At 38.5% G+C, this 26,027-nt stretch overlaps 1 protein-coding gene across 3 annotated transcripts; it reads right to left on the reverse strand.

Annotated features, from left to right (window-relative positions):
- Positions 1-3,997: 3,997 nt before the first annotated feature.
- LOC116821501 (serine/arginine-rich splicing factor 5-like) lies at positions 3,998-25,902 on the reverse strand. Of its 3 annotated transcripts, none has more exons than XM_032774792.2 (8): positions 25,761-25,902; positions 21,601-21,744; positions 15,975-16,045; positions 15,095-15,190; positions 11,751-11,823; positions 7,320-7,393; positions 6,393-6,503; positions 3,998-5,447 (listed from the first exon to the last, which is right to left on the reverse strand). In XM_032774792.2, exons 2-8 carry the CDS (start codon positions 21,724-21,726, stop codon positions 5,228-5,230), a joined length of 771 nt encoding a protein of 256 aa, XP_032630683.1. In that variant the 5' UTR covers positions 21,727-21,744; positions 25,761-25,902; the 3' UTR covers positions 3,998-5,227. The 3 variants fall into 3 exon arrangements, with proteins under 3 accessions (XP_032630683.1, XP_032630684.1, XP_074921495.1); XM_032774793.2 differs by having other exon boundaries at positions 3,998-5,444; positions 25,761-25,869; XM_075065394.1 differs by lacking the exons at positions 3,998-5,447; positions 6,393-6,503; positions 7,320-7,393 and adding an exon at positions 8,151-8,541 and having other exon boundaries at positions 25,761-25,869.
- Positions 25,903-26,027: the final 125 nt, after the last annotated feature.

The raw sequence follows: 26,027 nt of genomic DNA on the forward strand, positions 1-26,027 counted from the left end.
ATACTCTGCGGGCAGCTGCAGGAGGCAATATTTGAAATGACTTGGCCACCTACCATCCTTTCTCTCTGTATACTTCTAAATGCACTGCCAGCACCACAACTATGTCCAATTTAGAAAAAGTACTCAAGGCCATAAATGGCTGTCACAGATTGCCACCTCACATGGAGTTGCTGCCACTAGCACCCAGATTAAAAAGTCAGTGTTACGTCTCAGAGGTAATAAACATGTATTCCTTTCTGTACATAACTAGAACATATGGATGGGGAAAGAGTTAATGTCTATTCCATGAAAACACTGATTCAAGATGCAGTGATAACTTTTGGCACTCCAATATGCTCTGAATGTTGTTTCACCTTTGTTCTTGAAAGTGAGTTTTCCACATTAGTCTAAGAAAATTAAATTTCCTCCATGTCATCAGTCCAAACGCAGTGATTGCAAGTACAGTCATACACCACTAGATGGCTCTAGACAGACACGAATCCGGGAGGGTGGGGGGCAGAATCCAGTCCACCAGCTGTTTTAAACTGTGTTTCAAGCTCCTGCTGGGGAGCAGGGTCTGGGACTTGCCCCGTTCAGGCGCTCTTAATTCAGGCAATCGCTGCAGTTCCAATCTGCATCTCTCTCTTTTAGCTGCTGTGTCCTCCAAATAGACCTTAGTGATTGTGAACCTTAATTCACTGAGTAGGGAACAAAGGGATGGTGGGACTGGAGATTATATTGACCAGCCTGTATATTGACAGCCTGAGACCAAAATGGGGATCTCAGACCAATAAGAGGAAGGCATCTGTGTGTGAGATATGTTGATCAGTACAGTGCTATACCCCTTGGACATGGTTGTTTCCCCCTTCCTCCTGGATTTTCCAAGTACATGAGACCAGAGCTGGACAAGCTGCAAGAGATGGGAGACCCAGACCCAGTTTATGTGCTGGTCAAGATTCTCCAGCCTCCTTAATATCTGAGGTCATTGGGTAAACAGACTCTCTGTGCCTTTATGTTGAGGCTGCATTTCTGCTGTTAGCATCAAGGTGCATGCTGCAGCTTCCTGCCTTATTGCGGTGGATGTCAGTAATTGCTACTGGGGAGAGCATAAGTACGGTCTGGGACTGTAATGGGGGATGCCCTTGCCCCTGGAGACAGAGGAATCAAGTGGGAAGGAAGTCTAATCTGAGGGTTGTGGAAATTAGTCCCATGACTGAACTGCAGATCATGGAGATGGCAACCTATGGCCTTCAAAATGAGGCCCTTATGAAAGAGTGCTCTCTAACTTAATAGGGCTGATACCACTAGGGCGCCATCAAATAGGGCCCTACACAGATGATTTGGGGCCTATAGCATTTATTAGAGAATCATAGCATTGCTACAGAATTCTAGAGATTGGCTTCAAAATCACACTGCTAAATTCCATAGCAAACTTCCATAAAGCATGGAACAGATAGGAGATGGAAAGTCAGTGGGGAATGGAATGGGGCCCGTCTACCTCAAATTCTGTATTACAATGCAGGTAACATGTCATTGGATAGTTTGAGGCAGTTGTATTATTTCTTTTTTTTATTCTGAAACTCAACAGCTTCCTAAACCCTTTCCCAGATCGTCACATTCTGCCTTTTGGCTCCATCTACCCACCTACAGTACTTTTATTGCCCGCCTTACTGTAATATTTGAGTGACTCACCGTTTTTATTGTATTTATCTTCACAGCACCCTTGTGAAATAGGAAACTGCCATTAGCCTAATTTTACAGCAGAAGAACTGAGGCAGAGAGAGTAAGTGAATTACCAATATCACATAGGGATTCTGCAGTGAAGCTAGGAAATGAACCTAATCTCCCAAATCACAGGCTAGCATCCTAACCACCAGACCATCTTTCCTCTCTGGATGACTCTCTCTCTCTGCTTCCTGCTCCTCCCTCCTCTCTCTCTCTCTCTTTCGCCATCCTTGGGGGAAGATGTGGAAACAAACCATTGAGAGAGAACTGCTGCAGTTACAACCCTTGGTCCTGGATCCTGCCCGTAGCTTTGGAAGGGCTTTTGATGCTGCAGGCTCAATTGAGACTGAATAGTGGGATTGCCTATCTTGGATGTTGATGGATTGGGACTACGGAACATGAAATCTGAGCAATTCAGAGCTGGAAGAGCCTTTTATTCAGATGACTGAATTATTTTGTTTTTCAAACAAACACTTAACAGAAACTTGAGAAAGGAAGTTTGTTAAAGATTCCACACTTCCCCTTCACTTCCAAATCCAGTTAGGGCCCATTAATCTTCCAGAAGAAACAGAAAACGAGATGTGATATTCCTAGTATGTCTAAATATAACTCTTCCACTCCCCCAAAATATCTTCCAGTCCTTTATGCATCATAAAGGGGCAAAATGCCCATTTTTAACAACTCATTGCAGATCACCTTTAACCCTACTCCCCACAACAAAGTATAAAACAGTCTTAATTTGAACCCCCTCCCATTCAGTCTCATGTAATTCGTTTACACTTTAATGGTACCCACAGTTGAGGTGCTGCAATCCTATTAGTTCTCTAGTCAGCCATCAGTATAAACCCTCCAGTGTCGATGCAATTACATTGGTATGAAGATGCTTACATAGCACAGCTATTCCTGTATGGGAAGGAGAGTAAGTTATAACTGTACACAATTATATTGTTATAGCTTGTGTCCACACTACGGATTACATTGGTGGGGTTTTTTTGTTTTTTTTTTTTAAGTTATGCTACCTCTAACCAAAACAGTTATACAGGTACAAAATCTGCAGGTAGACTAAGCCTTGGACGCAAATTTATAGAAACATGGTCCTTATGTATTCAGGGCTGCAAAGGCTACACAGGGATCCAGAAGCCTATTTACAGGTTTGTCCATATAGGATTCTCTCCCACCCAACATTTCTTACTGTTGCCACTACTGGTAGCAATTAATAGTGGGAAGTTTTGGGAGAAGAAACCTAGTGTGGGTCAAGGACCAAAAAAATAACAAGAATTAAGGGTGAACTTTAGTTTTAACTCAATATTTAATTCAGATGCAAGCCTAATGTGGCTTGGAAAGACGTATTTCATATTATATTTACCTACCATACAGGAACTAGGCCAGGAAAAGGGTTAAGTGTGTGCAAACAGAACTTGCCTTGCATGAACTGAAGTAATATTAACACTAACATTTTAATTTTAAGGATGGGGGATGAAGTTGGTGTTTACAAAAGAATAAAACTGATAGAAAACAACTGAGTCAAACATGGCCAGGGCAAGCACTTTTCAAGGTTTCCCACACAGCTCTGACACATTTGACCATTTTACTTTTCAAAGTCCTGGGCCTCTTCTGAGCAGACTTCCAACGTTGCATGCTGGTGTCAAAATATGAACTGCTTAGTGGGGCTCAAGTCAGACTATGAAACTCTGTTTTGCTTGCTAAGTGATCTACATTTGTTCACTACACGCAAGTGAAGTGCTAATGTATTAAAAGCACACTGAGCCCTTACAAGTCCAGAGTCCACAAACAAGATTAGAAGCAATAGTTATGCTTATGAAAGGGGCCAACCTAGAAGACAGCGGTCCTATATCCAAAGAGCAGAAATAGCATAGGCAAGGCAAGTTTCCCCGACTCTTTCCAGAAAATGTACTTCAGTCCTTACGGTGGGACCCCCTGCTGGGGTGATGGGGTAATTCAGTTCTTGGCCTTTCTGCTGAGACTGGTAGTCATTGGACATGGCTAAGAACCACACTTAGACTGCCATTTGCCTTTAACTCATTTCACATAGGCTACTGAACAGCCATCAGATGGCCATGACAGTAAAACCCTAAGGCCTACTTTCCTCAAGTCACAAAGCGTCTAATGACAAAAATGTGTCCGTTTCTGTTTCTAGTTTGTGTTTTGTTAGCTTTCATGAGAACATGTTTTTATAAAAGCAAATAATTTGTGACAGAACAAAAGCCTCACAAAGGCTTTACAAAATGAGCAGTACCAGCACTAAGGTGACAAACTCCTCCACTCAGTGAGGTAAGCAGGTAAAGAGACTTGTTTATTGTACTAAGATTGGTACATTTAACATAAGTATGCCTTGGGGTTTGATTTACAAACTTTTTCCAACAAGATTCCCCTTCTTTTAACTATTCAAAAGCCAGAAAAATACTAATCAATCACAATAAACTAAAAGAATGTACAATACTATTTGCAGTAGAAATACCTATTAATCAAAACTATTGCACATTCAGTAAATTTAAAGATATCTTCTCTTTACTCTTAGACATTACCAAATTTTCCTGTCATAACCTCAACTAAACTTTTACTGGGAATTTTTGCTGCTGTCATGTTCTAAAATAAACCTCCCCTTCATCAGCCATTTTGATTTTCGCTAGTCACACGTGTTCATGCTATTTAGCATCATATTCTTGTTGTAAATATGAAAGCTATGCTGCCTTTATAATCGTATTAAAACCCGGGAAATACATAGAGAGACTTGTGTATCTGATGCAATTTCTAATGGATTCATTTGTCAAATGAGGGCCTCCTCACTCTTTCCCATACCATCCTACTGAAAGTCTCACTAACTGGAAGAAAATTCTGATAATCCTTTGTCATCTGGTCATGATATGTCCCACTGTAACAGGAAATTCTGACTCCTTCACCTAAACAGGCAAGTAATATGCTGACAAGTACTAAAGGACACCTATATACTGCGAACGTTATCTGAGACCTCTTAAAGATGGAATTTAATAGCCAGTTCAGCCCAGCAATGGGGGTGAACCAAATATTAAGCCACTAAAAGAATTCAGTTATCTACTTACAAAAAAGAAATACAGCCATAGGAGTCTGACTAATGAATAAAATCTACACTTCAGGTTCTATAGATTCAGTATCAACAGAAGCTAATACAAATATGCTGTTCTGAAAAAAAAAATGCAATGTATGGCCTCCACCTGAAACCTAACATTGTGTGTATATGGTGCAACTAGGTGAGAAATATTATTTACTGACAAAACAAAATATTGTATTATTAATTGGCAACGCCCCCACCACCTCCCCTCATACAACTTCACTCCTCATAGAGAAGGCCTGTTCTATGTGCTGCAGCCTATTTGATGACATGCATTTTGATAATGAAAAAGGTGCTTAGCCCCTCATCATGTTAACTCTTCCCCCCCCCTCCCCCCTTGTTTGTAATTTGTCTCAAGCTTTTAGGGAAATATGACTCAGAAATTAAACACACTGGCACATCTTTTGGAACACACTAACTACGGCTCTCAGCAGAGCTTGACCGAGAACGAGATTTTTTCTTGGAGGAACGGGGAGATGGAGAAGGCGGCTGCACGCTAGAGTGGTGGCTCTTCTGAGAGTATTTTTTGTCAGGCGTACGACTGCGAGAGCGAGACCTACTGGTTGACCTGGAAGATCTTGCAGACTTGGATTTGCTGCGAGATCTTGAGTAGCTTCTTGAACGAGACCTGCTTCTGGGAAAAAAACATTAAAGGTCTTACTCTGGAGTATTTTTAAATTAGGAATTTTAATGGATGTTAATTATTTTGAAAAAAGCTACTTTGCACCCATAACATTTCCATCTACACAACTCAAACCACTGCACAAAACATTCAATCACTTCAGGTACTGAGTTTCTTTTTTACTCTCCATCATTTGTAAGATCCTCATCAACTATAACTTGGAGTATGCAAGCAATTTATACTCATCTATCAAGAAAAATGGAAGCACAAAATCACACAAGTCATTTTTTCCCGCTATAAAAGCATATGTAAATTAGGTACAATCCTTGGGACCTCAGTAAGATGTTAACATGTCTGAGTATCACAAGAGCTCTGCAAGCTCAAAGATTTGAAAATTATATCCCTTGTTCTGCTGTCAATCTTCTTCCATTTAACAAGACAGATCTTTGTATAGATGATGGAGCGGGAATTAACATACATTTTTATTACTTTTAATTACTAATTAATGTCAGAACAGCTTTAAAAACATACATTAATTAGTTGCTTTTTACTGGATCTCACCAGAAAGGCAGTTTTGCAAAATTGCTGAAGATTGAATAATGGAAAGAATATGAAAAGATCTGGAGAAAATTTTCAAATTATAACCATTTTAATGTGGGCCAAATTTTGCATGTAACATCTTTCATTTTGCTCATTTAGAGAAACATCAGGTTTTATTCTTTATAAAATCGTCTCTCCACCAAAAAGATGGCAAATAAAACTCAAATCAGCACTAAAAATCCATCGTTTCTGAATTAACATTTTGTTTGAAACTCTTTATAGTACATCTACTGCTGGGAACTGGTTTTGTACTGTGGTATTGCAAATAACAGCAAAGGAGTTAAATACTACAACAACATGGGACAATTCTTGGCAGTGCTGATACCAATCTACAAACTGCCAGATCAGGAGACATACCTGTGTGATTTGCGATCTTCAATTAATTTAATTTTGCGCCCATTGAGCTCAGTGCCATCCAACTTGTCCAATGCACTCTTCATATCATCATATGATGCAAACTCCACAACACTATGGATCATCGGGAAGTCACAAAAAATAAGTTATGGGGAAAAATGGAGGAAAGAGAAAAAAAGATTTTGTATTCATTAGAGTGGGTGGTTTGTTTTTTTAGATCTACATGCTCAGGTTTTAATTCCTTAAAATTGATTTTCTAGCTTGATTAGTAACTGGACTGACGTTGACAAAATAATCCTAACCACCTCTAATGCCCACACACATCTTAAATAATATTGAATGAAAAAGGGCAAACTCCTGAAGTCATCACTTGGGGGCAGATCTCACCTGCTGTACATCAGCTGGGAGTCAATGGAGCTATGACAACATATGGCACACCTGAGTATCTGCCTGCCCTTCATTCCTTATTTGGGTAAAATTCTGAAGGATTTCAAGATATGGCTTAAGCTTTTCAGTGAAGAAGAAATACAAATGAGCCAAGTCTGCCCCCTCCTTAGAACTTTAGCAGTAAATATAATTCCCTTCTTTAGTTGGCCTCATTTACATCTCTCTTCCCCCAAACATGTTATCAGGGTTGATTTAAGCTGCACCTGTCTGCAATGGGCCTCAAGGAGTTATTCTGGTAGTGGAGATTCGTCAGAACAGTAATGTTCCAGCCATGCTTCCTTTTCCCTGGGCTACCCACAACAAGCCCCTTAGCATATGTTTATGGACAGTCAACATTTGTACAAAAGTTCCCTAAAAGGAAATTCGTGAACAAGAACAGTACCTTAGCTCTAAGTATGGTGATTTTTACACTTTGAAATAGCAGGAAGATTGGATCATCATTATCCTGGTATTGCCCAGATTTATACACAAATATGGATTTACCCTTCATTCCTGTTGTTTCTGTGCGCATCCACATAGGTCACCTCTCCTGCCTTTCTCATGACATCTTTCAAGTCCTGCAGCAAAAATTACAGTTCAGCTTAAACATGAAATTCACTAACAAGCTATCTGCAAGTCAAAAAAGTAAAGTTCTCTGTTAGGTTACAATTTTTGCATTTAGACTTCTTTTGAAACTCAGCCTACTTAGTAACAATTACAATAATAAAAACAAATTATTGCTTTTAAATTAAGCCCATATCCCAAAAGCAGCTCTTATGAAAACATGGTGCAGCAATTAAAGCATTAATTAACATTGTAACTATACCAGATAAAGAGTTATAGGATATTAAATGCAAACTTTTACAACTGACCATAAAGGCTATTTTGGAAAGCCTCATTTAAATGAGAATCTTGCATATTTAAAATTGCCTACATGCATATTCTCCTCCACCCCCACTTAAAGCTACATACACAGAAATTAAATGCAAAATGTCTGTTTAATTAATGCAAAGACTGTAACAAAGTGACAAACGGCAGAATATTCAGAGTTACAAGAGTATAATCTGTTTTAACTCTGATTTTTCTGGCTTTCACCAGTTTGTGTCACAACCTCAGTGTTATTTCAAAAGAGATACTTGTATTTAATTTCAACAGAGACTGAATATACACTATAGCATGTTTACTTGCCCCACAATGTGATAAAAAGAAGTGAACAAATAATGTTACAGGTGATTAAAAAGATAAATACAATTATATTTATAAGTTATTTCCAAAACTTAAAAACAATACATTCTCCAAATAATATTGCGCATTTTATAGCCCAAGGCTACTTACCGCAACATACCACAAGCGGTCAGATGATATAAGCAGGTACCTTAAGTAAACAGTCGCTTGTCCAATACCTAGCTGGCCAAGAGGAACTCCCTTACATGAGAAGGGCAGAGGAATGGCTCATAGCAATATGCTTCAGGGGGATGTACCAGAGACCCTGAAAATACTTGACAACATCCGGAAGTGGATACAGAACCTGCGGCTGACCTGTGCTAGCCAAATCGAGCTCAAACCTGGACAAACCAAGATCTAGATCGCCAAAACAGGAGTGTCATAGGAACCAAAAGGAAAATTCAGAACAGGCCAAGCCCTAGAATTTCAGCCACTAGAAACCCCAAACTCTTGGGCTCTCTCTCCTCCACACAAGAGAAACGAGGGTTAACCCAAAGCAAGGCTGTTAAAAGAGGTTCAAAATGCACTTGGTTAGAAATATGTTTGAGAAAAAAATACAAACAAAAAGCTAAGAAATAAACTTTAGAACATTTGCTACAGCATATGGAAGACTCAGTTTAATGCTTAATAAAGCTCAACAATTTAGTTCTAAAAGTGAGCATCTGAATTACACATTAGGCTGCAAAATAGTGAATATTTTTTCTTGTTTAAAATACTTAAAAACCCAAACAATCTCATTCAGTTACCACATTTAATATATGATCCATAGCCACATTTAAAAACCATTACTGCAAACTAAACATATGTACAGTAACTCAGAGATAAAGGGTGAAATCCTAACTTTACTGAAATCAATGGGAATTTTGCCATGGACTTCAGTGGGGTGAGGATTTCACCCAACAAATTTAAAACTATACATTTATTATTAATAAATCAAAGGTTTTCTTGATCTAGAACAAAATGCTCTAATTTAGAAGTGCTGCTAAGAAAAGGAAATTAAGTAAGGCAATCACATAGAATTGCATTCTAATTTATTAAGTTTTTTAGGTTCTACAATTTTGAGCCATCCAAACAAATGCCTAATATTTACACTCTGATTTGCTAAGGATCACGGTCATAAAAAGTTGTGTAACAGAACAAGATACGATTAAGACGCTAACAATATTATTTGAAGAGAGAAGAAATGTGTTTATATAACTATAGGAAGTTTAGGACGCTGCTCTCCTTCAACCAACAGAAGGTCTTAAAACTATCTAAACTAATCTCCAAAAAAGCAATGAAATCTTACAATTCATGAGGGTTGATGTTTGGTTTCACCGCACTCACAAAAATATATCGTGATCCTCAGCAATTAAAAATTTAATAGACAATGTATTTTTAAAAAACAGAAAATTGTGAAAAAGAGTAAACTTACATTAATATTGTCCTAAGAAGACATGGCTTTTATGTTTCTTTTAGCAATCACAGATCTATTATCAGATCAACTATCATTTATTTTTTGGGAGAACTGGAAGTGTTGATGAAAAGCCAGTCGTAACAAATTTGCACGGTCATAGGCACAGGTAATTAAAATTACTGGTTGTTTGGCTTTAAACACACATGGAGCCATAAAATTGGGGGTGGGGGGAAGAAATGTGATGTGGACATACATTTTAACTATTTCTTGCATCTGAAGATGCTGGCTTTAAAAGCAGACAAATATAGTCCTGTTTCAAATTCTGGGGAGCTACACATCCAGGTGCCTGAAGACAAGGTATTGTATCTATTTCATTCAAAATAGCTAATTTCTCAAAGGGAGACGAAGATCAGAACTTGTCCTGGGATAAGCTAGAATCCAGTATTTCAATAACTGTCATATTTCTAGTCTCATCAATCATATTAATAGTATACTACTTTTTAATGTTTAATAGTTAGAAATTCTGATGTATTATGGCTGCAAAATTAAACTACATGTGTACAGAGAATTTTACTTTAAATTGTAACATTTTTAGAGAGAAGTAATTGTCTTTTAAAACAGATTTGCTATAATTTGTCACACTTCTAGCTTACCAAGTACTTTAATTGTATACGTCCACAAATCTAGGAAGAAATGGCACATTGTCCGCCTTAAATCATCTCTAATGGACCAGTGCCAAGATTCACAGTAATTTCACACTAAGCCTACAAAGTGCAAAGCTGGTCAGGAGTGCTTACGTTAGCACTAGCGTACTTAGCACGTGTAAAATGTGTCAGAACATTCTCAACTTTCAGGTTAAGCATTCAAGAAATTTTATCCCAAACTTTTAGGTATGGATATGTTCACATGCTCAGGTACCACAAAAGATTTATTACGGTGAATCTGAATGAAAAGGATGTAAATCTAACATGTAATTAGTAGGAATAAAGCCATTACAAATATTCAAAAGTAAAAGTTATTGCAAGATCCAATTTCCAAGCTGTGAATTAATTTTAACGTAAATACCTCCATTAAATTATTGCTTTCCTCAAGACTCCATTATAGCTTTTACCCCTCCCTCAATGTTACCTCTACAAGATCAGTGATTTTTAGAGCTTCATATACAGAGTAGTTGTGTAGTATGTACTAGAGGGATTTAGATGAAGTCCATTTGTCTGCTGAATCAAGTTTAAAACTGATCAGAGGTTTATTATTTAATAATAGAATCATATACTCAAATATTGTGCTTTCCATATGAAAGGATGGCACATAGCTTTGCAAACTTAAGTCCTAATTCTGCCACTGGATCCACATGAGTGGACCCCTGCACCATTAACATCAGTGAAACTGCAGACAGACACAGAATGTTTTCCCTGGCAGATCTTGTTGCAGGAACCAGAGCCTTAAACTAACACAATCTATCCATGTCAGTCTCTTCAATACACAAACAAAATCCATCTATGTTCATTAATGTAGTGTCTTTTTAAAAAAAATAAAATAAACCTGACTTGTTGATTCTAGTTTTTGTAAGTAGTATGGGCTTAGCAATAGATATTTCTGTTGAGAAGCCCACAAAGAAAAGTTAATTCCTTATAATAAGTATATTAGAAACACACACACATTAATATAAAAACAGTGATCATGTGGTCATTTTTTTAAACCAGCTAAGGATTAGAAAAAATTGCAGACATCACAAATGCAGTGATATAGCTTTAAAAAGAATTTTAAAGAGAGTTTATCTGAACCCCTGCAGTAAGTACACTATGACTAAGTGGCTTTCTTGGAATCTGCTTTATTCATGCAGTTATTAATAGAGTCTTCTCAATTATGCTCCATCTCAAAAAAATGTTTAGTGCAATTAAAAAAAAGACTACAAGTTTCAATCAGAACAAAAATGTAAACTCAAAGGTGTGGAAATCCCAAATATTCCATCCTACTAAACTGATTAATGATTTAGATGTTACAAATGTAACTCCAAATTAAAAGATAATCCAAAGTATCACCAGCTGAAAGTCACAACCAAGCAAGAACCACTAGCTTCCCAACTACAAAATGTCAACTACGATACCTATTTGTAGTTTTGAAAATTAGTTACTCTTAAGTGTTGGAATATATAATTCAAGCACTTTTTTTACTTTTAATAAAAATATTTATTATGGCTTTAATAAACGATTAGATTGCAAACTGCCTCCTTAAGGGCAGGAAAATAAAATGCTCTGAATAAAATAATGTATTAAAGATAAAAAAAAAAAAAAAAAGACTGAAATATAACTCACCTGCCAGCTGATCCGTGAAGAAAGGTTTTCAACAATAATTCTGTGTTCAGTACGAACAGGAGGTCCATACCAGCTATAAGAATTCAGAGACAATAAAATACATTTCCCCAAAGCAGAGTATTTAAAACTCTTACACACAAACTCATGTGTTCTGACAGTTTGCTGATGGAGTTAAATACTAATTATTTTCCTTACAGATGGAGTGCACATTAGATTCTCCCTGGTTAATTCTATGCTATATTTAAAAGCATATACCCATTATATGAGTGGAAGTGCTGACATTAGCAATAAATTAGTATTTCAATGGAAGAACTTTACACCAAGCAGTCAATATAGATGACATTTTCACATCTATTGAAGACTAATTTATTTTCATTAAATTAGTTCAGACAAAAAAGTATAATCTAAGTACTTTAATGGTTTTGGTCATATTAACTCTGGAGACTACTCCCACTGAAGGCGTAATTACTTCCTTGCAGAAAAGGGGCAAATTCTGCCTTTTGAAGTCAAAGAGACACATGCACACATCTGAAGACAATTCAGCCCAATGGTTCTCAATTCCCAAGCACTTGCTAACATCTGGATATGCCAATGTGCAGTTTCTTATGGGTCAGAATGTTGTGACTTCAAGAAACACAACATGAAGCTAACTGGTTGCTTATAAGTGGCAGTGGCACTTTGATTGTGAATAAAAAATATTCATACTAAGAAACGTTACTGAAAGGAATTACTATATAGTAGTTTTAAATGAATATTGATTAAACGTTTGTTTTAAAGAAGCTAAATATAAAGCTTGGTTTACAATATATATCTATTTGTATAAAAAGGAACAAGAAAAGGTCCGATCGAGAGTTATGGGGGATGGAGAAGAGGGAGAATGGGAGAGGAAGTCCCTAACAGTCAATTAGTGCTGCCAATCCCAACAACTCCATTAGAGGGTTTGAGAACCATTGGGGAGTTTGGAAAAAGCACATTGGCTTTTGAAGAGATAATGCACCGTTCTGTTAATGGCGTTATGTTGGACTTCTATCAGAATAGTGGAGAAAAACAACAGTACAGTGAGAAGATAAATGTTTTCCACTTGACAGTTGTTCTTCACTTAGCTATTTCTGGTAAAGGCTATCAAGATAGTTAAAAAGCACTGATAGCAATTTAAGCCAATCAGATGACTTAGAACATTTTTTTCATTCCTTCCAATTTATGTCTCACACAATTACAATTCAAAGAGGTTGTACTGCTATTGTGGGCACCCTTGTGTTTAGTTATATTTTTCAAATGAAACAGACTTGGGTGCTTACTGTAGTACTAAGTACACCCAAGGAAACCGTTTCATACATTCTCAGTTTTGGATAGATAAACCAATTGTCATTGCTTCCTAGTCTGTCCTTTTACTCTCACACGAGATGCATATGAAATGACAAATACAGAGAAGGACTATCTAGTGTGTGTGCGCACAAAATTTTACTTGCCCTGGCACAAAAACCCTGCTTACTGTTATGAAAAAATTATATGATAGAAAATTAACACACATCATTGGGGTCACATATTAAGTTAATTTGTTCCTCTAGATGCCAGAATCACTCAGTGTTATGGTTCTTTCAACTCCACGCCTCATCCCATAAAATGTAGCCCTAATGGTGTGTACCGGTAATTTGATTTCAGCGCATACCTCAAAGTGTCCCAATTTTTTTCAGAACATCCAGATCTTCAGAGCATTTAAACAGAAGTCCCAGAGTCCCAAAACTGGCAGGCTGAGTCCCATTTTTTCATTATTTCAAACGGTAGTCTCTTCCTGTCTGGCACCGGGTGTCTGACGTCATGAACATGGCCACAACGTCAGATGCCCACGACCTTCAATCACACTTCCTACTTTAAAAGTTCACTTTTAGCCTGGACCTCGGATCAATCCTACCGCATCAAGGTCACTGTCGCTAAAGAAAAAAGAATCTAATTAGCATACTTGCATATGCAAATTAGATGCCCCAGATTTTACTGGTCTGTGGTCGGGAGGAACTCTGCCTCTGAAACAACTTCAGAGAGGTTAAGAATTATATTTCAGTGAAATGTTTATCCTTCTTTCAAAAACTACTCTGCATAGTCCACAGTTACTAATTCTACTACAGAATACATCAGTTCAAATGGTTTACTTTAGAAATAACAATTTAAGGTAAAAAACAAAGTGGTGCTGTGTCATTTAACTATGCAAAATATATCATTTACGAAAATCTACTATCAATACACATAAAGATAACACTATCATTAAATAATTCAAAGTAATACTTTTTCCACACATACTGTATATCCAGCATATGTAGTAGATTCATATTCTGTACTGTAACTGTTTTTAAATTCCATCCATGGACGGAGATTGTCCTTTAGGGGGTCACTTTCTTTTCAGTCAGCAACTTTTGCCTTTTTGTATTTTTATACTGATGACTGTGTACGCTACCACTTTGTCCCTACAACAGTGGTTCTTACCATGATCTATGAGACCCCACCCTAGTGTTTGCTGAATTAAACTTTTTAGAACCAGACAATGGGAAATTTAGAAGCTTGGTAGGTTAGATGATCCACAAGAGGAACTTTCAAGTAAAATGGTTGACAGAATTTATGCTGGAGAACCAATGCTGTACAGTAATATTAAACCCATGACACATTGCTTAGATAGAAAGATGCCCCCGTTGAGAAACATATGATCTCAATATTAAAAAATTAATAAGCTTGCAAGGGTTTTTTAATTACAATTTTTTTTTTAAAAAATAGAGTTGGTTTTCCAATATGAATCACAAAAGGTTTTGGAACAGATACATACTGGGAAGTATTTATGACTTCTTTTCTTGCTGACTCATGCAACTTTGTATTGGCAGTTTCAGACAATGTCAATTAACACTTAAGATTTTCTACTGATTTCAAAAGAAGTCATTGTACTAACTTGACATCTGTAATTAGGTACCTAGTTACGTTAGGAAAAAGTCTAAAAAAGAACGGGTCAACCCAGTGGCTCAGTGTTGTACTCAGCACCATAGAGGCCAGTAGGGGTGCAAGCACAGTAGTGTTTGTTCAGTAGCAGTGGGGTACAGAGGGACCACTCAAGTTGCTAACAGCAAATCCCTTGAGTCAATTAAGGAGCAGCAATGATTGGCTCAAAGGTGTCCCATCTTGTCGTCCTCAGCCAGAAAAATAAATGGCTACAAGATACAGGGGTGTCAGTACTGGGTTCCTCAACAGTATGTAAGGATGTGGAGCTCCCCCTATCTCTATCAGCAGGAAGAAGAAAAAACAATGTTTTAAGCGAAGTGAACCCCAAGTTATTTTATATGCAGTAAATTGACCAAATCACTCACCTAGGTCCACTGCTACGTGACTGGTAATAATTGAACCGTTGTGGAAATCTGCCTCTGCCTCCCCCTCTTCGTGCCCTGGCATGTTCAATTGTAACCCTTAAATGTGAGGGGGAAAAAAATCTGTAACTACGTAAGTCACTTCAATCCTCTGCAATAGGAAGTACACATGCAGAATCAAGAGAGGTCCTGCCCTTAGTTTTTATTTGATGCAGCATAGCAGAATCAACGGCAGATGTTTCATAAGCATCCAAAACATTACATCTAAACAGCAGACCTGTGGTAAATTTCATGGAAACATTGTGAGTTAATGATAAGAAAGGAAGAACAAGAGTCTATAAACAGCTTCACATTATGGAAAGAAAAGGCCCACACTGATGGTTTAAGATAAATATGGAAGTTGGTTTTTAGCTCATTAAGTAACTTATTGGTTTCTTATGTACAATAACTGTTTGGCACTCTTGTAAGTCATACATATGCTAAGAGGTTCTGATCAATTTCTGGAAGTGACAGATGGACTAATGAGGAGAAGAATGAAATGAATGGATTTGACATTTCTGGTAAGATTGCATCTATTCATTTGGGGAAGAGACATATAACCTATATTGGAAGGAAAACAAATTCCTAACATCTCTGTCCAAACCTCCCCCAAAACAAAACAAAACCAAAAAAAACCCCACCCCAAAACCGTTGAATTCTACGCTACAATACAAACAAAGCATATCCTGATTGAGGACTGGGGGCGTAACGGACCCCTCCACCTACATGGAGATCTGTCAAGGATCCACCTGAACCAGATGTTGAAGCAGAGCCTAGTGCATCATATTTGGGGTATAAAACTTATTTAGTGCTCTAGGGAAAAAAAAATATATTTGACGTTTACCTTTCATTGCACAGTTCTTTACCATTCAGTTCATAAACTGCATCATCAGCATCTCTGTGGTCTTCAAACTCCTAGAAAAGAAACAGGAATAAGCATCAGAGATTTATAATGATAGAATCACATTTACCACTAGAGTATTCTTTTCCATATCCTCCTAAAAATTTGTGTATATTTAAGAGCTACACAGTGCAGCAAGCATCAACTAGCTGGTCTATATCCTTAAAGCAGAACATAGTGAAAACTGATGAACATTTACAGACTTTTACACTGAGAATTATTCTCTCTCTTATTTACACTAATGTATAAGAACGGCTGTACTGAGTCAGACCAAATGTCCATCTAGCCCAGTAGCCTGTCTACCAACAGCGGTCAATGCCAGGAGCCCCAGAGGGAGTGAACCCAACAGACAATGATCAAGTGATCTCTCTTCTGCATCCATCTCCACCCTCTGACAAACAGAGGCTAGGGACACCCTTTCTTACCCATTCTGGCTAATATCCATTAACGGACTTAACCTGCATGAATTTATCCAGTTCTCTTTTAAATGCTGTTATAGTCCTAGCCTTCACAACCTCCTCAGGTAAGGAGTTCCACAAGTTGTCTGTGTGCTGCGTGAAGAAGAACTTCCTTTTATTTGTTTTAAACCTGCTGCCCATTAATGTTCATATTGGTGTCTCCTAGTTTTTATGTAAGTTATGGAACAAGTAAATAACTTTTCCTTATTAATTTCTCTACATCACTCATAATTTATATACCTCGATCATATCCCCCTTAGTCTCCTCTTTTCCAAGCTGAAAGTTTAGCCTCTTAATCTCTCTCATATGGACCCGGTTTCAACCTCTTTTAGCTGCCCATCTTGAACCATTTTAATGCAGTTGTATCTTTTCTGAGATGAGGAGACCCAATTGTACACACGTATTCAAGATGTGGTGTACCATGGATTTATATAAGGGCAATAAGATACTCTCCGTCTTTATTTCTATCCCTTCGTAATGATTCCTAACATCCTGTTTGCTTTTTGACTGCCACTGCATGGACCTCAAGAAACTATCCACGATGACTCCAAGGATCTTTTTCCTGATTCATTGTAGCTTAAATTAGCCCCATCATATTGTATGTATAGCTGGGGTTATTTCTTCCAATGTGCATTACTTTACATTTATCACATTAAATTTCATTTGCCATTTTAGTTACCTCAATCACTTAGATTTGAGAGACTTTTGGCCGTTCCAGAGTTCTGCTCTCGTTGACTATCTTCAGCAGTTTAGTATCATCTGCAAACTTCTACCTCACTGTTTAACTCCTTTCTCCAGATATTTTATGAGTAACTTGAATAGGATTGGTCCTGACTCACCCTTGGGAGAACATACTTAGTTACCCCTTCTCCATTCCGGAATTTATCATTTATCCTCTTCTTTGTTCCGTCTTTTAACCAGTTTCTCAATTCATGAAAGGACCTTCCTCTTATACACGACAACTTAATTTACTTAAGACCTTTAGGTGATGACCTTGCCAAACTTTCTGAATTTAGTACACACAGTCACTGGATCCCTTGTCCACATGTGGTTACCCTTCAAAGGAACCTAATTAGCATTAGTAAACAGAATTTCTCCGTTTTTTTTTTTTTTTTTTTTTTTTTTTTTTTTTTTTTTTTTTTTTTTTTTTTTTTTGTTTTTTTTTTTTTTTTTTTTTTTTTTTTTTTTTTTTTTTTTTTTTGTTTTTTCTTTTTTTTTTTTTTTTTTTTTTTTTTTTTTTTTTTTTTTACAAAAACTATTTGACTTTTTGCCCAAACAATTTTAATTTCTTACTAGATGTCTGGACAAGTTTTATTCTTTACTATTGTTTTTACACTAATTTCCCGGTACTGACGTTAGAACTTACAGTCTGTAACTGCTGGATCACCTCTACAGCCCTTTCTAAATATTGGCATTACATTAGCTACTCCAGTCATTGGGTACAGAAACTGATTAGGACAGGTACAACCATACAGTTTTAAATAGTTCTGCAACTTCACATTTGAGTTCTTTCAGAACTCTTGGTGAATGCCATCTGGTCCCGGTGACTTATTACTGTTCAGTTTATCAATTAATTCCAAAATCTCCTCTAGTGACACCTCAATCTGTGACAATTTCTCCCATCTGTCACCTGTAAAAGCTGGCTCGGGTTTGGGAATCTCCCTAACACCCTCAGCTACTAAGACTGAAGCAAAGAATCCATTTAGTTTCTCTAAAATAACTAACGTCTTTAAGTGCTCCTTTTGTACCTCGATCGCCCAGGGGCCCCACTGGTTGTTTAGCAGGCTTCCTGCTTCTGACGTACTTAAAAAAACATTTTGTTATTACCTTATGAGTATTTGGCTAGCCGTTCAACTCCTCTTTGGCTTTTCTTATATTTTTACACTGAATAAGGCAGTGTTTATGTTCCTTTCTATTTACCTCACTAGGATTTGACTTCCACTTTTAAAAAGATGCCTTTTTGTCTCTCACTGCTTCTCTTACATGGTTGTTAAGCCACGGTATCTCTTTTTTAGTTCTTTTATTGTGTTTTTTAATTTGGGGTATACATTTAAGTTGAGTCTCTTATTATGGTGTCTTTGAAAAGCGTCCATGCAGCTTGAAGGGATTTCACTTTAGTCACTGTACCTTTTAATTTCTGTTTAACTAACCTCCTCATTTTTGCATAGTTCCCCGTTCTGAAATTAAATGCCACAGTGTTTGGCTGTTGAGGTGTTCTTCCTACCACAAGGATGTTCAATGTTGTTATATTATGGTCACTATTTCCAAGTGGTCCTGTTATAGTTACCTCTTGGACCAGCTCCTGTGCGCCACTCAGGACTAAATCGAGAGTTGCCTCTGCCCTTATGGGTTCCCATACCAGTTGCTCCAAGAAGCAGTCATTTAAAGTATCGAGAAATTTTGTCTCTGCATTTCATCCTGAGGTGACATGTTCCCAGTCAATCCTCCACTATTATTAAGTTCTTAATTTTGATAGCCTCTCTAATTTCTCTTAGCATTTCATCATCATGATCACTGTCCCGGTCAGGTGGTTGATAATAGATTCCTAATGTTATATTCTCATTGGAGCATGAAATTACGATCCATAGAGATTCTATGGAACATGTGCATTCACTTAAAATTTTTACTTCATTTGATTCTACATTTTCTTTCACATATATTGCCACCCCCGCTCTTCCCCCAGCACGACCTGTTCTGTCCTTCCGATATATTTTGTACCCTGGAACAATTGTGTTCCACTGATTGTCCTCACTCCACCAGGTTTCTGTGATGCCTGTTATATCAATATCCTCCATTATCACAAGGCACTCTAGTTCACCCATCTTATTATTCAGACTTCTAGCATTTATATACTAGTACTTAAAAAAATTGTCACTGTTTATTTTTCTGCCCTTTTCTGATGTGTCCGATTCTTTTATGTGAATGTTTCTTGTCTGATTTGGCCCCTAGATTAGCCCCTTCCATCTTCTCCTCCTGACTAAAACCTGGAGAATCTCTATCAACAGACTCTCCTCTAAGAGACATCTCTGTCCAATCCACATGCTCCTCTGCAGCAGTCGGCTTTCCCCCATCTCTTAGTTTAAAAACTGCTCTGCAACTGCTCTGCAACCTTAACTTTTTAATGTTAAGTACCAGCAGTCTGGTTCCACTATCTCCATTGATTACAATGAGTTAGTCCCAAGAAGATCATCAGATCCTTTATATGGATATGTTATGAGCTAACAAGTCCCTTATTCTATGTATTCTTATCAGAGGAAGGATCATCTTGGGATTAGGGTACCGGATTGCGAGTCTGGTTCCTATTCATAAACCTGTCTCAGATTACCTTGGGCAATTCACTTAGGCCAATATTTTAAAGTTTCCCTGGAGTTGTGTACTTATGTAAGAACATTCCTGAGTTTCAGCAGTGCTTAGCACCCATATCTCCCACTGACTTCAGTTAGAGTTGTAGGTGCACAGAGTTTCAGAAATAAATACCAGACCACGTATTTAGATACCTAACTTTAGGTCACCATGGTTTGAAAAATTGTGTCTTTATCCTCTTTCTTTACAGTATTCTATAAAATTTAATCTAAAAGAAAAAAATCTATGAAATGATCTCTAAAATGATAATCAGTCCTCTTGTCTTGTACTTAAGCAATAAATACACAAAGAAAAATGTTTTAACAGTATTAAGAGTGCTTTAGCTATTTAGTATCTCCAGTTGCATTGCTCATTGACACCACAGCAGAAAGCAAGATCAGCAGCACTTGCATTTTGAATGCTTAACACAAAATCTAATTTCATAACAATAGCTAAAATGACTGAACATCTCATGGAAGAAAATAATTTAGAGACAATATGAACTCCTTACTCAGCACCTTACATCATGAACAGTCTCACTGAAATCACTCACACATTAAGATGCTACACACTGAGTACGGATACCAGAATCTGCCCCTTAATGCTTAAAGCAGCAAGAGTAGAGTGTTATGGATTCCATTCATAGCTCTACTACAGACTTGCTGTGTGACTTCAGCCAAGACACTTAATCTCTGTTACTCAGTTCACCAGTATGTAAAATGGGAATATTACTTAATAGAGAATACTGAGGCTTTTGTTAGTACATTAAAGTGCTTTAAGGTCCCTGATGAAAAGTGCTGTAGAGCTAAATTTTATAATTTGCTAGTGGCTTGATGGCTATTGAAGAGGGAATGCAACAACTACTGAATGCCATTCATTTGTGGGGTTTCAAAAGAAAAACACTTTTAAAACTGTTTTTGGCAACAACTAGCACCAAGCCACTCTTTAGAGCAGCGATACTCAGACTGATGCTCACGAGCCGCAAGTGGCTCTTTAATGTGTCTCCTGCAACTCTTTGCAGCATGTGATACTAAAAGATTGTGTGATTTATTTATTAACAAATCTAAGTTATTAACCAATCAGGATGCTTTTACTATATTATTTTATCAACTACAATTGGTTAATAACACTTGGTCAGTCATTTAACTGTGAGAATAATATATATAAACCTCAATATTTACCATCATACTGTTTAAATATGAATATATAGTACTATAGTAAATGAAAATGAATTGATGCTACTGTGGTTCTTTTGGGTAATGTTGATCGCTAATTTGGCTCCTGAAACACTGAGATCTAAGTATCACAGCTTTAGAGATCTGGCCAAAGCACTAAAATAATGTAAAAACTGCAGTATAAGCTTTTTTTCCTTCAATTCCTTGTAAAACCCAATCTTTTCCCCAGAACAAAAGTCCGCTGAGTTTTACACTTGAGTGAATTGTTATAGGGTCGTTAGTGTCCTCAAAAATAAGGGTGACATCCTGATCCCCATTGAAGGCAATGGCAAAACTCCCACTGAATTCAGAACCAAGATTTCATCAAGTTTTAAAAGGAAACATGGACAAAATTGCTGTTGAACAAAAACTAACCTAGAGTGGGAAAAATCTGAATTAAGCTCATATGAAAAGCAATTTAAAGCACATACATTTTCCATTTCACCATTGAACTGTTACAGTTTCAAACACTTCTTCCCTAAGTAATGTCCCCTCCCTGCTAGTAAGCTAACAGCCTGTAATCGCATAAACGAGGAAGCATGAGGATACACCTACCACAAACCCAAAACCATTTTTCAGATTGATTTCACGTATATGTCCATATCCTTTGAAGAACTTCTCCACATCCCGCTCCCGGGCATGTGGGCTCAAACGTCCAACGAAGACACGACAGCCACTCATTTTAGTTTAAAGGTGAAACTGTAAAACAACAGTTGTTTAATTAGCATTATTCATCATTAACCAAAAATAGCTTAATCAGTCATTTCTAAATGAAGCCTCAGAAATCCTGGTCACTGGTCAAATTAGATACTCAAGACAACAAAATCCAAACCATGTTAGAAATAGGATTCCTCTTTATAGTGAGAGAAGTCTTTTATTACAGTCTTAAGTAGAATGTACATGGAAGAACCCGTAGGTTGTTTTTTAAAGTATAAAAAATATTTCTTGATATCTGTCCTTTGATAAAGGAATTATTTCAGCATCAGGCAATGCACATGGGCATCACAGAGATGTGAAAACTAATTACAGAGTAAGATTATTCACTCTTGAAGAAGTACTCTTCTGATACAAGCAGCAAAGAATCCTGTGGCACCTTACAGACTAACAGACGTTTTGGAGCATGAGCTTTCGTGGGTGAATACCCACTTCGTCAGATGCATGCATTCGTCAGACATGCATCTGACGAAGTGGGTATTCACCCACGAAAGCTCATGCTCCAAAACGTCTGTTAGTCTGTAAGGTGCCACAGGATTCTTTGCTGCTTTTACAGATCCAGACTAATATGGCTACCCCTCTGATACTATCTTCTGATACAGAGAAACAAGGGACTAGTTTTCTGTTTGGGGGCATCAGATCCAACTAGCACAGCCTGTGAAATGCAAGCCCTAAAACTACAAAGCTTTCACATATTTTGTGTATGAAATATTGCAAGAGCACTGGACATACAGCAATTATGTATTTAAATGGCTGCATAGTTCACTGATCAAATAATGTTATACCAATTTTATCTCCTCTTTGAACAGTGGATATGATTTGAAGTGACCAAAAAGGAACTCTGTTACTCAGTAGATCTCCACCTTCTGTGTATGCAGAATCATGTTTGGTTACTTTTCTGAAAAGAAAGGCTTTTTTGTTTGTTTACTCTTTTTGTTCCTTCAGAGCCAACCCAGTTATTGGGTAGTGATCTAAAGCATAAACTGGCTCATACATCATTAACAGAATTGTTAACTAAGTTCCAACTGCAGAGTCTTTATCACTGAGGATAATATGGATCCCGGAAAAAAGCCCAAGTGAATTTCAAACTCAGGACTAGTAATGAGAAGAAACAGCTTTCTATTTGTAAACTAAACAAAATGGCTATAGAAGACATATTTTATAACTCTTAACCCAGTCAGTATTACTTCATTCTGAAGATCACAGTACTTACGGTTACACTTTGCTCAAATGAGTCCAAATATCAATAAAGCAATTTTCATCTTTAAAAAAGGATGCAAGCATTTTGCTGTGACCAGCATTCTACCAGACCACAGAGTGAGATGTGATTTCTCATCATGAGATGAGTATTTGAATAGTGGCAGAACAGAGGTCTAACATTAGGGACCAAGATTTTCAAAACCGACTAGTGATTTTGGGTATCTAATTTGAGACACCTTCCAGAAAAAGCTTTGGGCAGTGCATTTTCCCATCACTACCAACACCACTAGACCTTTCACTTGTGGAGTTCCCTAAGAATGAATTCTCTCTCCAGGACATTCTCCCCCTGCTTTAACATTGGTTTAACAATCCAAACAACTTTGTTCAGAACAACATCATTTCAATTTTTAATATGAAAGTATGGGTGCATCTGTTTAAATTTAGGTGACTGTGTAAGCTTTAACCCAAGATTATTTTTGCACCAATATTCTCAACATCATAAAAACAAACAGTCTCTGCCCTGAGGACCTTGAAATACTTGTAACTTTTTTGTAGATGAAAGTGTTACAGAACTAGGCCCTAAAGTAGACAAACAATACTATTTGGACAATATACCAGATGAACCATGAGGAGTGAAATCTAATGGTAATTCAGATGTAAGTGGTAAATTACATTAACATAAAAAAATTATATCTCACACAGAGTAGCACTGAAAGGCTTCAACAAGCAGCACATTTATAAGGAAAGATTTAAAGGAAGAGAAGGATTCAATTTTTTGAATTTTAATTAAATGGCATGTACGTTTTCAAATGTCCAAAATAATATTCCTAGTTCTGCGTCAAGGAATGTAAGAAATAAGATCAACCCAAGTTAAATAAATAAATAAATACATACATACATACATACAAACAGTGAACTGTGTAGATCAAAGAGTGTCTAAAGGGAGTGACAGAGGTCTGCCCCTGAAGGGGTTTGCTGTATCAAGGCCCAAGTTCTGACTTGGAACTGTCTTTGCCATCCTTCTCTGGAATGGGCAGAAAACCTTCATAATAGTCACAATTGTTTATTAACTATTTATTTCTGTACCTGGAAGTTTTTAACTATAAACAGTTACACAAGGCAACAAACCTCAAACAGGTAAACAAAACATCCCTCCCATACACACCTATGTTAAAGAAAAGACTTGAGTCTTGCCTCTAAGGATTCCATGTATGTTCAGCCATATATACACAGAGAGATAGCAGTCAGGAATTATAAACCAGGAGCGGAAGGGGCCCTCTCTCACCCTCTTGAGAATGTAAAACAAGACAATGAGCACTTCCAATCTTGCCAACCTCTCAACAGGTGAAAGGGAAGACAGACCCACAGATTGCTATTGCGAGGCATCTTTGCCCTGCTTTCAGTACATTTCCTTGCATACTCCTCTTCTCCCTTAGCTGGCTCTGGCTTACAGTAGCAAGTTTTCATCTTTGCCAGTCATCTTAAACAACAACTTCCACAGAAAACTACTAGGTCCCAGACATCAAGTTGGCTGGGCATCTACCAACATTAGGCAATAACTTTCTGATAACAAGGTATGTTTTTTTTTAAAAACTCAGCAACAGAAAATCATAAGATCTTATATGAACAAGTGAATATGGTGAATTTTAATTGCTTAGATATTCCTTATTTGTGTAGTTTTCCTCTTGGTACAGAGTTTTGGTACATACTTGCAGAGGCCTTTCTAGTTATAGGCAAACTAGGCAGCTGCTTTGGGTGGCAGATTTCTGGAAAGCAGTCTAGGCTGGCATATTAACCCATACCTTGCCCTAGTCACAATAAAATGGTGGTTGGGCCAAATCCAAGCTGCAGTGTAACCCCTGCACACCCAAGGCCATTTGCTCAAATGTGGCCCAGCCAACCACCCCATTTGCTCAAACGGGGCTCAGCCAGCCACCCCTCTGTCATGATGGGAGGAGAGGCCAGTCCAGGCCAAGTCCAAACTGGAGTGACATCCGGAGAGGGGGAGTGTTGCCTAGGCCTGGAGATTGCCTCGTGCCACCTTTACATACTTGCTACCTAATATGGTGAAAGAAAGGTTAATAAGCTGAAATAGAGCGGGTACTGGAATTTCTTGAAGAGTGAATAGATCAAGTACTGAAACATCAAAGATTACTGTTTCCCAGCCACAGATAAAAACCAAACAGACCAAACTTGCTTGCTAACACACAAAAAGAGGCAAAAAACCCCAAACCCAAACAGATCTGCACACTCCTCACTTAGAGCACCTGAGAGTAGGCCCCGCACCACGGGCGCAGGAAAATGGGGCGTTGCGAATCGCTTAGCAAGTAATAACAAGAGAGAGAAGGAACAGCCATCTAGCCCCGCCGGGGAGCAGAACCCGCGGGAAAAGCGATGTGTAACGGGGAGCGGCCGCACGGGGGAAGGACTGTGGGAGCACAACGGCAATGGCCGCCGGGGGGTGCGGTGGGGGAGCGGATCAGGGGCTCCTGGGCGGGTCCGAGCGAGGCAGGTAGGGCCGGTGGCGTTGGGCGGGAAGCACGAGGCGGAGGGGGAGGGGGAGGTCTCGCCTGCCCGAGGTGGCGCAGGCCGCGCGGGCTGCTCGGTGCGTCACGCCGAGGCTCGCGGGTCGCTCTGTTTGCGCAACTTCGCAACCCACGGATCAGGTACCACCCCTCCCCCTAACATCCTCCCACCCGTGACCGCCGGTTCCCTCCCAAATCCCTTCTCCCCCCACAATCCATCTCCTCCCCACCGCCCCTTTCCCGGCTCCCTCAGGTTCACGGGGAGAAGATAGTCACCCGTGGAGGCCGCTGGGTCCAGCCAGACCCTGGGAGCGCAGCGCACGGTGCCTCTCTCCTCCGCCGCAATATGGCGGCGCCAGTCGCTAGAGGAAGGAGGCAACCACAGAACCCTGCTATTGGTGCGCCGCCGCCGGACTACACCTCCCAGTACGCAACGCGCCGCCTTGCCCCGCCCCAACAGCCGCCTGGACGTGCCGCGGCGGAACTGCCGGCGCACTGCACGCTGGGAGTTGTAGGGCCGATGCCAAGAGGAGCTGCGCGCTG

This window comes from Chelonoidis abingdonii, chromosome 4 (genome assembly GCF_003597395.2).
Source record: "Chelonoidis abingdonii isolate Lonesome George chromosome 4, CheloAbing_2.0, whole genome shotgun sequence".
Classification (NCBI taxonomy): domain Eukaryota; kingdom Metazoa; phylum Chordata; order Testudines; family Testudinidae; genus Chelonoidis; species Chelonoidis abingdonii.